This window comes from Penicillium odoratum, assembly GCF_028828045.1.
Source record: "Penicillium odoratum strain IBT 22623 chromosome Unknown utg000001l_segment0_segment0, whole genome shotgun sequence".
In the NCBI taxonomy this organism is placed as follows: domain Eukaryota; kingdom Fungi; phylum Ascomycota; class Eurotiomycetes; order Eurotiales; family Aspergillaceae; genus Penicillium; species Penicillium odoratum.
This window is the reverse complement of record NW_026643143.1, coordinates 5,407,837-5,421,816: the sequence shown is the minus strand read 5'-3', so window position 1 is coordinate 5,421,816 and position 13,980 is coordinate 5,407,837. Positions and strand designations below refer to the sequence as shown.

Genomic DNA, 13,980 nt, shown 5'->3' with positions numbered 1-13,980 from the left:
ATCATCCGCGTGCAAGGAGCGCGTGGAGGTGCCAATGTGAAACATGGTTAAGCTATGTTCTGGGGAATTGTATGCACAGGAAGGCGAAACGCGGAGCTATGATACAAGCAAAAGCGAAAATGAGTTTGAGGGGGAAGGAGGGGGGATCACGTAATCGGTCACGTGGCGTGGGGAATCGATGTTGGACGTTGGAGTAAAAAACGGGGAAAGGTGCGACTTGTAATGAAAAAGTAGGTGTAAGGGGTAAAGACAATCATCTTCGCAGTGATGCCATTCGAGATGGCTCACGCACGGATCCAGGTAAAGCCACCTTGAAGTTGGTACGATCTAAAGAATTGTTAGCATTATCTGTCCTGAGGGATCCTAAGGTCCCAAGGTAGCATACCAATCTCCGAATCGAACGTAATGGTGAGGTCGTCATGTTCAATTGGATACTCGGGCATGTCCAGACAAACGAAATTGGAGGCTGGGTCGTCATCCTTCTTTGGAAGTGCGAATTTGGCATCCACAATGCGTATCCCGAACTTGCCAGACCGGCCAAAGGACTCGATATGGTCGGTGCCCTTAAGTATAAAATTCATGCAGGTGCCATGCTGGAAGTCCGAAAAGAACGCGATCAGTTGGAAGATCTTCTCTTGCTTCACAATCTGGATTCGCGCAAGGTTGGCCTCCCATTTCTTGTAGATCGGAACAACGCTGCGACGGCGAGAGATGGCGAAACAGGAAGCATTTCTGATCATGATAAGCGCAGTCCAAATAGCAGGTTTCGGGTCCAACTTACCCGTCATAGACAACACGGAACCCAGTGACCGCTTCTTGAAAGGAATGGAGATCTAACAGAATTGTGAGTGGGTGACGTTGGAAGCATGGGGAACGGCATACCATTCATTGAAGCAAACTCTAGCCGACGAACCATTGGCTGCGTAGTGATCTTCTCAAGGAAGCCTGCTACTTCACCCGGTAGTTCTGGCTTAATGAGATTGTCCGCCAGTGCGACTGTCAGATCCTGCTGTGCTGGTCGGAACAAGCTCATTCCAGTTTTTCGACTGACATCCAGGCCAATCTTCAGCTCTCCAGGTCCTGGCGGAAAGTTAGCATGTGGTGCAAACGTTCAATAAAGTATTGCTTACCTAAATTGATGCGATCCGTGACAGATCCCCATTCCGTAGCCACGAATGCCCGCAAGTTCTCCGACAGAATGGTTGATCCATAGCCATGATCTACATACGAGTGTGTTTGATCAATAACAAAGACATTTCCAGCTGGAAACTGTAGGTGGGTGACAGCTGGGCGACCGCTCGCTTGGTCTGCCGGCTGCTCGATAGCATATGACCGAAGAGGAATTTCACGGCCCTTGGACTCCAACTCGCGCGGCATCATGCCTAATAAGATGGCGTGCATTTTGGTGCGTTCTTCAACATCGTGGAAAGTCAAGAGCATAGATCTTGTCCGGCCGTCTTCCGTGACCTTGAGAAGGAATGCAGGTGACCCATCCTTTCCTCTCAAAAGCCCGAATACCACAGGCGCTCCATGAGCTAGGACATGCTTTACGTTGCTCAGTGTCTTCACCTTGGGGCTTGTCAGGACGGTCAATCGGAATCCACGGTGCGCATTTCGCGATCCAGTACCTTCCGTGATTGTTACCGATCGCTCGAACAAGCGAATCCGACAACGTTCCAATGGCTCGGGTGGGAAAGCCTTGGAAGTTCCAGGGTCCATGTACTGGAACACTTTCAAGGTATTTTCATATGCAACAGTCTCGCCCGCCTCTGGAGCAAGGCTCGCTTCTGATTTTTGGGTGTACTTGACGATGTTCCATAGTGTTTTGAAATCCTCCTCTTTGAACATGACATCCAGTTCAAATCCACGAGGAAGTTTGACTCGCATGGAGTTGGTACGGACCTGCCATTCCACATCTTCCCAAGTAGGCCCTTGTTTGCGATCACCTTGAATCATGACATTGACAAGCTGGCTTTGGCTGGTGATTGCCGCGTACACGTACCAATCTGTCCGTTCTCGAATGATGGAAAGGCAGCACGGCATGGCATACTGTTGGCCTTCGTCCTCGCTGGAGCTCACAGTGGCCTGCACGAACATGCTGCCATAGCTGAAAGAACGAGCCGTGTCTCCCAGAGGCATCATGTATACCATACTCGGTGTCTTGCTCGGTTTGTCAGCCAACATCGACCTCGTTACCGATCCGGATAGCACCGCCGACACATCTGGCGCGAAAAACGGATAGCGTAACCAGACACTAGTGTCTAAGTGACCAGGAGACGCATCCTCTTCATCGATGAGAGCAATGATATTATTACGCTTTATCGACATAGAAAGCGACCGCAAATGATTCAGGATAGTTTGGTGCAGACTGAGCATATCCACCATTTCCTTATCGCCTGTCGTGCTTGCAACTGCCAACAGAGCATCAATACCCATTTGCTGGCCATATCGTGAGACTTCGGAATGACTCGGTACGATATTTTCGTTGATCCAGAGTGCTTTCCCAAGGTCTATTATGGCCTGTTTCGCATAGTTAGGAGGGCAATTGGCTCGAGTGCGCGCGTAGGTCTCCAATCTTGTTTTCCCACGCAAAAACCACCAAAGCGCGGCCCGAATCCATTCCGCCAAGGATGTTTCCATCAACGGTTTCACGCTCTCCGCAGCAAGTCGTAGAAGACTGTCGTATCGGGCCACGTAAGTTTTGAAATCTGCAAACGCGGTATCACCGACTTGAGCAGCCACATTCCGCAGCGAGAATTTGGGCTGTTGAGGGCCTCGCGACGGTTCGCGACTCGCCTCATTTGGACCCGGTTTGTTTCTTGTTGAAGGTTCCCGGACAAGGGTCTGTGAGGGAGTCTGGGGATGAACCTGGGAAACCTGAGGGGCAGCTGGAGCCGCTTGTGGAGGAAACTTGGGTGGTGTCGGCACGACTTTATCGGGGCTTCCAGGTTTTAGTTGTGAGGGGAGTCGCGGGTCGACTGGGCTGAGATTGGGAGCAGTGCGATTGACAGTTGGGCTTGGAGGGTTTCGAATCGAGTGGATGATCGATTTGACGGAGGGTGCGTCAGGTGTATACGAGACGGGGTTCTCATAGACGGATTCTGACTCATGAGTGCTATGGGGACTGTGACTGTGGGCACTATGTGATCGCTGAATTGGGCTCGAGAGGTCATCATAGTCATCATCATCCACCGGGGATGAGCCATCGTCATACCGATTGTGCAACGCGCGCGCTTCCTCCACCTGCATCTGATTTCGCACCCGCTCAGCAAACTTATGTGATTCTGTCCCCCGGAATGATAGGCGGGAGCCAGGTTGGCTTATGTGGAGAGTATTCAGGAGGTCTGCATCGCTGGAGCTTTCGACTAGCGGCCGGCTCGGCGATGTTCCACTCTTCAGGTCCTGCGGTAAGTCTGACTCGTCATCGTCTAGCGATGTGTTCACCCGCAGATTGGGTAGATCTCTTGACAGGTTCGGGGAGCGCGACGGTGCTCGCTTAGGTTCTTCCAGTCGATCGCGGCTCCGTTGACGAGACCATGAGATCTCGATGGTGGGGGTTTCCGATTCATCCCCTCCTTCCCCAATTACCTCCGGCCCTCGATCGGAGAAGCCAACTTGAAGTCCCTTGTGTTTTCGTTGGGTCTTGCTCCGGGACAATTGTGGGGGTGGCTGAGGTTTCTGGGGGTACTGGGGTTGAGCTTTGTCTATGGGGCTGAAGGCGACATAGGTCTCGGTCGCAGACGGTGGTTGGGGTTGGGGTCGCGATTGCGGTGGTGTTTGTGTTTGTGTTGGCGCATTGGAGACATCGTGTGAGGAGGAAAGTCGATGAGTGGAGACCGTGGGCGGGGGTTGACTGGGATCTCCCTTGGTCGTGATAGGAGGTTCAGCTCGGGGGCGATTGGAGGCAAGGAAGTCTTCGATTTGTTTGTCCGGCACAGCACCCTTGTTCTTATCTTTGGAGAACAGCTTCTCTCGCCATAGGGAGGTCTTCTTCATTGGCTTAGGCTGCTCGACAGGCAGGAAAGCAAAAGGGTCATCGGCAGGCATGTCGACAAAGTGAAGTCCAAAGTGTAGTCGGGCGCAATAGTGTGGACTCTATGCGCATCGCAGGTTTCTCAATCAACTGATACGAGGAAGCCAGTCCTCGATCCAAAAGATCGTTTTCCCCCTCTCCCCAAAGAGAAGTAAAGGATCGACAGGGGGTTCAACGGACCCTGAGTGAAGTTGCGATAAGGAAAGCGGGGAGAGGACAAGCCTGTGTCAAGTAACGGGGAAGGTGGGAATATGATAGAATCAAGAAAGGGCAAGGAGCGAAGGAGGGGTGTCAATGGTAGCGCCCGTGCATGCCCAGAAAGATAGCTCGCTCTCGTTGAGAGATGGAGTTAACCAGCTGGTGGAGTAACGATCGTCGGATTTTGGCTTTGGGGGTTTAGTTAGGGGGTTACTTTGAACAACCAAACTAGATAAATTGATAATAAAACTGGACCAGCCAGCAGAAGTCGGGGAAATCAGACAACTTAATGTCTGGGGTTTCAAGTATTCCAGTGGATACAAGAGAAATTAGACATGACATTAATTATCTTTATGTTAAGAGGAAGGTACTCCGCAAGTACCAATATTTGTACTAGTGGACCCCCTTTGAATGTTACGTGGAAGTCGATTGGCTATATCATTCTTCTCTTTGATGACATATACGACTTGAAATGTTATATATAGCTTTGGTATACGTCTCTTACGGAGAGTGTAACGCACTAACACAACAGCCCGCTTCTCCCAGAAAGAACAGGAGGTCCAGTGCTTTATCATTGTTCGAATCACCGACCTTTTCTTCAACCAATCAAATCAATTATTCAAACCGGGTCTCAACGTGAAACCGATCTAAGCCCATTTAGGTCACGACAGAGGGGCAGCGGGTCCCGCTGACGAGTTATCAGTCCCAAAGATTTCCGTTCTCAAGGAATCACGATTGATCAACAATTATTGGTTTGCGGGATGCTGACTTGAATTGGCTGGCTAAAATCATATGGAATGGACGTATGTTATAGCTTATTGTGACCCGGACTGATTGACTGTATGCTCTCTAATCTGGTAATTGATCAAATGCTCTAAGGTATCCGGCTTCCCCTTTTCGTCGTCCCGACATCATATGCAGGGGATTCAAGAATGGGCATGCGATCCCTACCAGCCAATCCGATTCCCGATTCGCCGACCTGCGAGGGGCTTGGATATTTATACTCTTCAAAATAAAGGTCGCTGTCAGTGGGGGCCAAGTCACCGCTACATTCTCGAACCAAGTGGACCATGCGCTTAGCGATGGTACGTACGCTCAGGGAGGGTGGCTTCTAATTATACCCTAGACGCCATTTTACGCCCACTTGACCCGAATGTTTGATACTATCGTCAAATGAGTATTTTCTACCGACTCCAGTTCCACTGCAATGATCGTCAAGCCACCCCGCAACCTGCGTCGCGCCCTGGATTGAGCTGGTGGATTACAGGTTATTTAAGCTGCGACACGGAAAATAACAGGCATCAGGGCTAGAACTAACGATTCTTGATGACACAATTTACTGAATATCCGAATATCCGAATATGTGAATATCATCTACTAATCTGGGTTCATCGCCATATCTCCTTTGGTGGGGAACGATCTGCAGGGATGTTCAGTTCAATTGAAACCACGATCGCCTAGAAGTTCAGGATCAAAATCGGTCGCAATCGGAAGATTCATTACAAACAAGCTTCACCAGTTCATTTAGGGAACCCCTGCATACCCACATGGCTCTACAAACTGGCAAGGAGATTTTGTTCTACTTCGGAGATACAGCATGATCAGGGAGATCGACTTATATACACTTATTAGGTGTTGTCCATTCCAGGTCCTAGAATGAACAATCTCTTTGAAGTAATCAGACCTACAGACATACTGGCTTTGGTAAGTACTTTGACCTGGTCAACCAATTGAATGAATTACCGTGACTTGCATGATTTATAGGAGCCTCGGATTGGGCTAGATTTGTAAATTGTCCAAATGTCAGATTCCATATAGTCTATACTTTGAATCCCCTTTCTTCCTTTGCCGACCATTGCCGGGGATAAGCTACCGGGATCGGAGCGCTCAAATCTACCAATTAGGCAAACCACTACAGTAGCTCATGCTGTTGCACCAAGCCCTGTTCAGCCACAATGCAATCACTCCACAGATACCCTGAGACTCTACCAGTGATCATTGACAGTTACCCACATGAACCATACTTCTGGGCTAAAAATGAAGCTATGTCTCATCAGTACCCGTTTCTACACGGTTCCTGCTCGACAAAAAGGGGAAAGAGAAGCTTGGAAAGTGTGGAAATGGTAAGTGAGACACTGGAGCGCACAGCCGAGAGATCGACTGAAACCACTTTTCTTTTCAAGGATATCTTCCATGAGTCCATGTGCCTCTGTGGTGCTTTTTAAGAGCTCATTGAGGGAAGCCACATTGCCAATGGATTACGCGAGGGATAAGTATAACAGTTTGAAATCTCCAGCTTCTACTGGAATTATAAAAAGCGGGGCATATTATTGACTTAAGGCGTACAATGCTATTTTCTATTTGTATATTACTAGGAGGTAATCGGGACAAATGTAACGAAGTCGTGTAGTCAGCCCAAACTCCACTAGTTTACTAACCTTGGAAGGCGCAGCAAGTTAGGTAAATCTCGTTAGTTCGATTTTCTTCTTTTTCTCTTTTGCCAAAATTTTGTAAACAATTTATGTCATTTGCTTTGAAATTGTTTTCCCCCCCTAAACCTTCATTGTATCCCCAGGTACAAGTTAACTTGGGAAGTTTTTTACTGCCGAACCTCACTAGGGGCCCGACTTACAACTCTCTTCCCGCCAATCCCCTCTTTCTCCAATCCCGAGTCCACATTCATCCAACCCTTTCCCTATTCACCTGGGTCCTGACTTTCTCCCCGATTTTTTGGATCGGCAACATTGCGTGAGCGAGAGAGGTGGATATTGAGGGGGAAAAAATACCGGGCGAAACCCCTTCCCACCCTCCCGATTGTCAACACAACGTGGATTCGATCACCAACGGGGGCTGACCTCCCCTAGGAGGTCATCCCGGATGTCCGAGACACTCGAGATGTGTCACGATTCGACTGACCGGAATGATGCGGTTTCTTTACTTGAACCGCATGCAACCAAATGCGAGCGACGCGATTTGTCGGTCGCTCGACGACAATCGAGGGACACTTCCAAACAAAGGCGAGACGCGTATGTGTGGCGCTACAGCTGGTGGATAGTGGTGCTGTGTCTGTTCTCGCTGGCATCGCCGGCTGCTGCCGCATTACTCACCTTCGAAAACTGTTTAAGCAAGGCGACCCTCGACTCTAACCCGTTAAAGCTGCAATATGTACCGCTCGATGTCGGCGTTTGGTTCAATCTGAGCGACCCTCTACGTCCGTTGAATGTCACAGTTTATGGAAATGTATCGGGCACGGCGGACCAGACAACGGATTATCCCTCCGAGGATGATGCCTCTTGGAATAACCCCAATGTCACCGAGGGCAAAATCGTGGACCTGGATAGCACGAATTACAAGTACAGCACGCTGTTGACCGCATTCGATGTCTTGAGCTTCTCTGCTTTTCACAACGCTTCGAGGTTTTGCACGTCTTTGGTTCAGGGCGACTGCCCGCTAGGGCCGGTGTTCCACTACAATTTGTAAGGATATGTTCCATTCGCAGCATTTGAATAAGGTCTAACGCATCATCTTTATTTTAGGAGCGACCCGAGAACCCTTCGCGCATTTTCCGTCGAACATGATATGCTCTCTACCTACCGATTCTCGACGATTACCCCAAGCTTCATCATCCGATCCGGAGATGCAGCGGCGGACATGCTGGGGTGCATAACCGTTCCGATTACACCGGACTTCGGCTCGCTTCTGAAAAACGCACTGGCATATGTACCTTTGGCTATTTTGATTTTGGTTGCTATTGGGACGGTCACCGCAGCCATGTACACTCCATGGGGCACGACTGATATATTCCGTTGGACCAGCAATTACGGCCGTGATGAGGATATCCTGCGATTGGTCACGCCGGGATTTGCTGATTGTCTGCAATATATCCAATTCGTGGTGCTAACGGGTTCCTTGTCATTGGATTACCCAGGCTTCTTCCAGCCCGCCGTGAGTCATGGATCTTGGTCCGTTCTCATGTTCAACCAGAGCTTTGTCAATCCCGGGGGTAACAACCCAATTGTCGATGGTGTATATGCAGTCAATGGCTCATATGGCTTGGATCGCATGAGCCAGCTGGTTGGAATGACCACCAAACAGGATATTTGGCCGGGAATGATCATCTGGCTTCTGGTGATCTTGGGAATCATTGCCCTTCTTATCCAACTGGGCTTCGCCTTCCGCTGGGTGCATCGTGAGCTGGCACATAGCACTGAGCAGGATCTACGCGCCAAGAATATGCCATTCACAGTGGGAAACATCATACGGATTGTCTTCAACTACTTCCTTCTTCCCATCATTTCGCTCTCCTTTTTCCAGCTTGTCACAGCGCAGGGATCTCCTGCCCAGAGTGTTGCATTGGCTGCAATCGTGATAATCATACTGATCTGCTTCGCCATCTGGTTCATCCGGGTCATTGTGTCCACTCGACCCAAGTCCCATCTCTTTGATGACCTTCCCACGGTTTTGTTATACGGGCCACTCTACAATACGTACTGTGATGATGCGGCGGCCTTTGCTGCGGTCCCGATCGTCCTCAACATCGCGCGTGGTGTGGCCATTGGTGCTTTACAGCCCTCGGGTATTGCCCAGGTTGTATTGCTAGCCATCTGCGAAGTGGTATCTGTGCTTACAATAATCGCGTTCCGACCTTTCCCTGGACCGACGCACATGAACCTCTACCAGTGCCTGTTTTCATTCATCCGATTTCTTACCATCGTTCTAAGTGTGGTCTTCGTCCCGTCCCTCACCATGTCCCAATCGTCACGTGGCTGGATCGGCTATGTGATCCTCGTGCTGCATGCCTTGGTCCTCATTTTTGGCTTCTTTCTCAGCGCTCTACAGACTTTGATCGAAGTTCTAGCACGATTAGCTGGTGCTGGTGGTGCCACCCGTGGTGGTCTAGTGAAGGTTTTCGGCAAGCGTCAGTTGTCAAGGCGCGTTCCACGACGTGATCTCACCCGACAGAGCATGGGATCCGAGGCGGCTATGTTGGCCAATGTCGACGAGCGCCTGTCATCTCAGTTTGAAGGCTCACGAGCCCGCAGTTTGTCAGGAAGTTCGGCCCTGCTGCTGAATCGTGCGACAGCGAGTGAGGGCCGCACCAGTGCAATCTTGGATTATGCTAGCTCACATGGTGGACACAGTCGTGCCACAAGTGCAAACCTGATCGCGCAATCCCCTACTGCTTATACTGGAGCTGGATTCCCTGCTAGCTCCCCAAGCAGTAGTACTTTTATGGCGGCATCCCCGCGAGATCCGTACTACCGGCCCCCAAGACCGGGCCGACGCACACGTCGTCCCAGTACCGGAGATAGGAGCAAGCGAAGTTCCAGAACCTTCATGAAGCCAAGTCGAGTTGGCACAGAGGAGGACATCGTAGATGACTCAGGCCGAGACACACCAGTCCCTGCGTATCTACCTGCCCCCAAGGATGATATGGAAATGGATGATTCACCGCAGCGAACGGACTATGCTGTACGTGAAGTTGACTTTTATTACCGAGTCCGTGGGCCACCACTCTCCCATACTGGCACTCGCAAGTTGAAGACTGGCCCAGCAGATCCCACTGGCCCCGTTTCATCGGCCACAGGCTGGTTCCGGAATATGTTCCAGGGTAAGACCAAGGATAAAGGCAAGGGTTTCGAGGTGGTCCGAAGTGCTCGAGCACCTCCGCCTGGCCTGTTCCCGCAACGCGATTATAATGAGCCCTACCACGATGATCCAGAGGATCCAGAAGCTGGGGATGCAGATGCAGAGGCATATTCAGGCGAGGGAGCATACCGTGACTCTGAACGTGACCGCGAAGCCAGAAAGTCGGGCGATGAGCAAGGACCGGCGACTGTTGGCGGCATCGGTATTGAGCTAGCAAGTCGATCTGGGTCTCGTCACTCGCGAGCCGCATCTGAAAAAGACGGTGAAGATATTTCAGGGGTTCTATCTGCGGTGACTGAGGCTTCTCAATCAAGAGCCAGCACAGAGGCTCATTCCGACCACCTGCGACCCGAGTCCCCAACTACAGCACGGTTACCCTTTAGTGGTAACAGCTCGCCATCCCGGGATAGGGGCCTGTCCGTTGCATCTACATCCGGCTCAATGACTTCCAGTCACAGAACCGGCCGTGATGGAGTACGCACCGAACGACCCTCCAGTCTGGGCTACGTCGCTAAACATCGCACACAAGATAACATTCACCAAGCAAGCCCCGACGAACCATCTTTTGCCGGCAGCCAAGCCGAGCTAGTTGATGAACATTTACAAAATGAACAATAAGCCTCCAATGGCGTACATTCAAAATCACCCCTATACTCTCCGTCTCTCTCCCTCCCCAACTACCTCTTATCCACTGTATTGTCTGTCTCAAATTCCGGATCATTGATGCCACAGTGACGAATTTCTTTATTGCCATTTCTGCCTTTTTCCTTTGCAAAAATTGCTGCAAGGCGTTTGATTCAAATATGGGTGCCCCTGAACTGAACTGAGCTGAACTTAATATTCCCGGTTAGCTTTAATCCATAACAACCCTGATACCTGTACTATGCTCCACACTATACAAAGTGGTTTATTGGTACTGGTGGGTAGTCTCGCTTACTGTTTTCCTTCCTAGGTATTCAAGTTGTAAATTGTGCATCAGTCATCATGGAATTGTAATAATAGAGATATAGCCTTAGGATTTGAAGCTTGGTCAACCCCTCTATTTAGCATACACCGTGGACTTCGTTAGACTCCTGAGGCTATTTAGTCTTTTCTTTCCTCCCTCTACTTCCCTTTTCTTTTTTTTCAGCTTTTTGCTTATTATATTGAAAAGCCCCTTGGAAAAGCCTTCAGCTATCTAACTCATACGATAGGAAAGAACGTAGGAGATATAGTGTAGAAAGTCTCTAATCCCATATGCCCAGGCAGTATGTCTGGATACTAGATTGAAATCAAAGTGAATATTTGGAATTGAAATTGATAGGCCCTTTACCTCATAGTCGAACAACAGCTCAAAGTAACAGATTAACCGCAGTGTGATATAAAAGATCCCTCGAAGCTATAGAAGGTACAATCGAGCATAGTGACGTAGCCGAGATAACCGGCCCAGTTTTGCCATCCACTACCGCCTGGACCCACCGATAAGGTGCCTCCATTATTTGGGCTTCATTTCTCCTGCATCTGCTCTCCTTGTTTGGCCACGCCACAAAGACCCTCTTGGGTAGGTGAACTGCTTGAGATTACGTCTATATCCTTTCAAAATACTTGGTTATTGCGAACAGACATCCTTATCGTCTTATAGAACGCGCATTTTGGTGTCACGAGACCTTGGAATTGTCTTGACTGTGAGGCTCTGGTCCATCTCCGACCGCCATGGTGCAGCATCTGCTGTGATCACGGTTCACCGGGGCTGATCATCCGGCTTAAACAGGAAGAATCCATTTAGTTCCGAAAAGATTTAATGGTGGCTCACACCAGAACTTCGTCACACGATCGGCGGTTCATGGTATATATTGACAGAGACATTTTCCTGGCCGAAAGGAACCGAAATGTCCGGTTATAGCACCGCGTCGTCGAGCCCGCTTGCGAATAGCCCTGGTGGCAAGAATATTGGTAGAAGGTGCAACAGAGATGACGGTCTGGATACCGACCCAGTACATATATCTAGCAGCCCTGAAAGCGACGACCAAATGAAGATCACAGTGACCGGATTGAGGATGCACAGTGATGCTACCGGTGACTCAGAAATGATGCCAGGAAGCAGCAGAAGACTGGTTGAAAACAATGATGGAAATGAGGATAGAGGTAATTTTGAAGTGCTTATTACACATCAAAATACCGCTGGATCGGCAAATCAAGAAACACGCACATCATACCATACTCTCACTCCTGGACAGCGAGCGCTACCGAGTCATCCAGCCATAGACCGCAAAAGACGCTTGACCAACACAGGCAATCACGATCGACTACAACGCGCACGTTCTGGGGACTTGGCAAGACTCGGCACCCAACCCAACTTACCACATCGATCACTCTCCATGGTCGGACCATCGAGGGGAAATTCTGGTTCGGATGACCCGGGTTCATCATATGCAACAGCGATCGATATCACTTCTTCTCCTCCAGATGCTGGTTCGTCTGTCGGTCACGGAAATGATGATTCACTGTCCATAACTGGATCTGCAATCTCCCGAGGCAGTAGACAAGGTCCCCCTGATGCACGTATGCCACTGCCAGTTTCGGCCATCGTGCGTCCTCCGCGCAGACTCCATTCCTCCAGCCTACGGGATGTGGATCTTTATCATCAGTATCATCAGTCAGGAAGGGCACAAGGGCAGTCCGATGCTATTAGGAGCACTAGAAGTGAACGTTCCTTGGGAGTTGGTTGGCAGGCATCAGGGACCGATGAGAGAACTTTGCGTGCTTTCTTTGGTGGGTCAACGGAGACACAGACTTTGGCAGAAGCATTGAGAACCGCAGACGAAGGCGACATTGAGACGAATTTACCGCGATGGCAGCCCGATGCGGAGGTGACAGACTGCCCAATTTGCGGGACGGTGTTCAGCTTTTGGTATCGAAAGCATCACTGCCGGAAGTGTGGTCGGGTGGTGTGTGCCTCATGCTCCCCACACCGAATTACTATCCCAAGGCAGTATATTGTCCGCCCGCCTGAGTCCTCTCAGTTGCCAGACCTCTCTCCTACTCCACCGCGTCAAATCGTGGATTTGACTGAAGAGGATCCAGTTCAAATATCAGCGGCGATCAATCCTGCTCTCGGTGGAGGAGAGGAAGTCCGCCTCTGCAATCCCTGTGTACCAGACCCGAACCCCAACCCACTAGGCTATGGACGGACGCGAGGCCACCGCACCAGCCATTCCTTGCCATCCAGCATGGGAAATCGCTTCTCTAGCGAGTCGGTAAGTTGCGACCCTGGTGCGATACTAAGTGTTCCTTTGATCTAACAATGTACAGGCCGAGAACTCCCCAATTCAAGGTCCCCGCCACGAAAGCCCCGAATTCCTGCGGGTGAATACCAATAGGCGACAGAGTCGCGATGGAAGGGGAGACCAACATCCCTTCGATCTGACCAGCTCCCGCCGACGCTCGGCTACTTGCGAGCAGGATCTCTGCCCCATCTGCGGGCGAAGATTTCCCGACCTCAGTAGCGAGCAGACGCTAGAGGCGCGTGAGGCGCACATTCGGCAGTGTATCGATAATTACGGTGCCCCGGCTGCTGCGCAGCCCGCTTCCTCTGCTCGCCGGGGTCCAGCACCACCTCCTCTGCCACCTGTGTCTCGAATGGTCGAGTTCACCGCCACAGAGAAGGATTGCATTGGCGAGGATGGAGGTACCGCCGAATGCACCATCTGCATGGTGGATTACGAGGGTGGAGATGTGTTAGTCCGACTGGAATGCTTGTGCAAGTTTCACAAGCATTGCATACTGGATTGGTTCGTGCACAAGATGGAGTGCCCAGTGCACAAGGTGGCATAGTGGCTGGGGCTCCATTCTTGTGCTAATTTGTTTGCTATATTTCTTGATATCCCCGCATAATGCGATTGTTTGCTTGACCAGCCTGCTCTAGCTTCTATCTTAAAGTAACCCTGGTAAAGGATGTATAATTATGTCAGAGTAGCAACAACATGGTAAACATGATTATGTCTGTATCGTCTATACGTCTAGGTCACGTGTCAATGACGCCAAAATGCATCAAAGCGAATTGGACTTGCTTCATCTTCTAGAAAGCCAGCGCATTCACACAGCTAACTAATTTTTCTAAA

At 50.2% G+C, this 13,980-nt stretch overlaps 3 protein-coding genes across 3 annotated transcripts; 2 read left to right on the top strand and 1 right to left on the bottom strand.

Annotated features, from left to right (window-relative positions):
• Positions 1 to 253: 253 nt before the first annotated feature.
• N7520_001954 (uncharacterized protein) lies at positions 254 to 4,047 on the bottom strand (the record flags this gene model as incomplete). The annotated part of the gene is made up of 4 exons (XM_057135889.1): positions 254 to 327; positions 386 to 833; positions 914 to 1,080; positions 1,131 to 4,047. The coding sequence occupies 4 exons, from the start codon at positions 4,045 to 4,047 to the stop codon at positions 254 to 256; spliced, it is 3,606 nt and encodes a 1,201-aa protein (XP_057001825.1).
• A 3,061-nt stretch (positions 4,048 to 7,108) lies between these two features.
• N7520_001953 (uncharacterized protein) lies at positions 7,109 to 10,498 on the top strand (the record flags this gene model as incomplete). The annotated part of the gene is made up of 2 exons (XM_057135888.1): positions 7,109 to 7,707; positions 7,768 to 10,498. 2 exons carry the CDS (start codon positions 7,109 to 7,111, stop codon positions 10,496 to 10,498), a joined length of 3,330 nt encoding a protein of 1,109 aa, XP_057001824.1.
• Positions 10,499 to 11,748: 1,250 nt separating this feature from the next.
• N7520_001952 (phosphatidylinositol-3-phosphate-binding ubiquitin-protein ligase) lies at positions 11,749 to 13,693 on the top strand (the record flags this gene model as incomplete). The annotated part of the gene is made up of 2 exons (XM_057135887.1): positions 11,749 to 13,116; positions 13,172 to 13,693. The coding sequence occupies 2 exons, from the start codon at positions 11,749 to 11,751 to the stop codon at positions 13,691 to 13,693; spliced, it is 1,890 nt and encodes a 629-aa protein (XP_057001823.1).
• Positions 13,694 to 13,980: the final 287 nt, after the last annotated feature.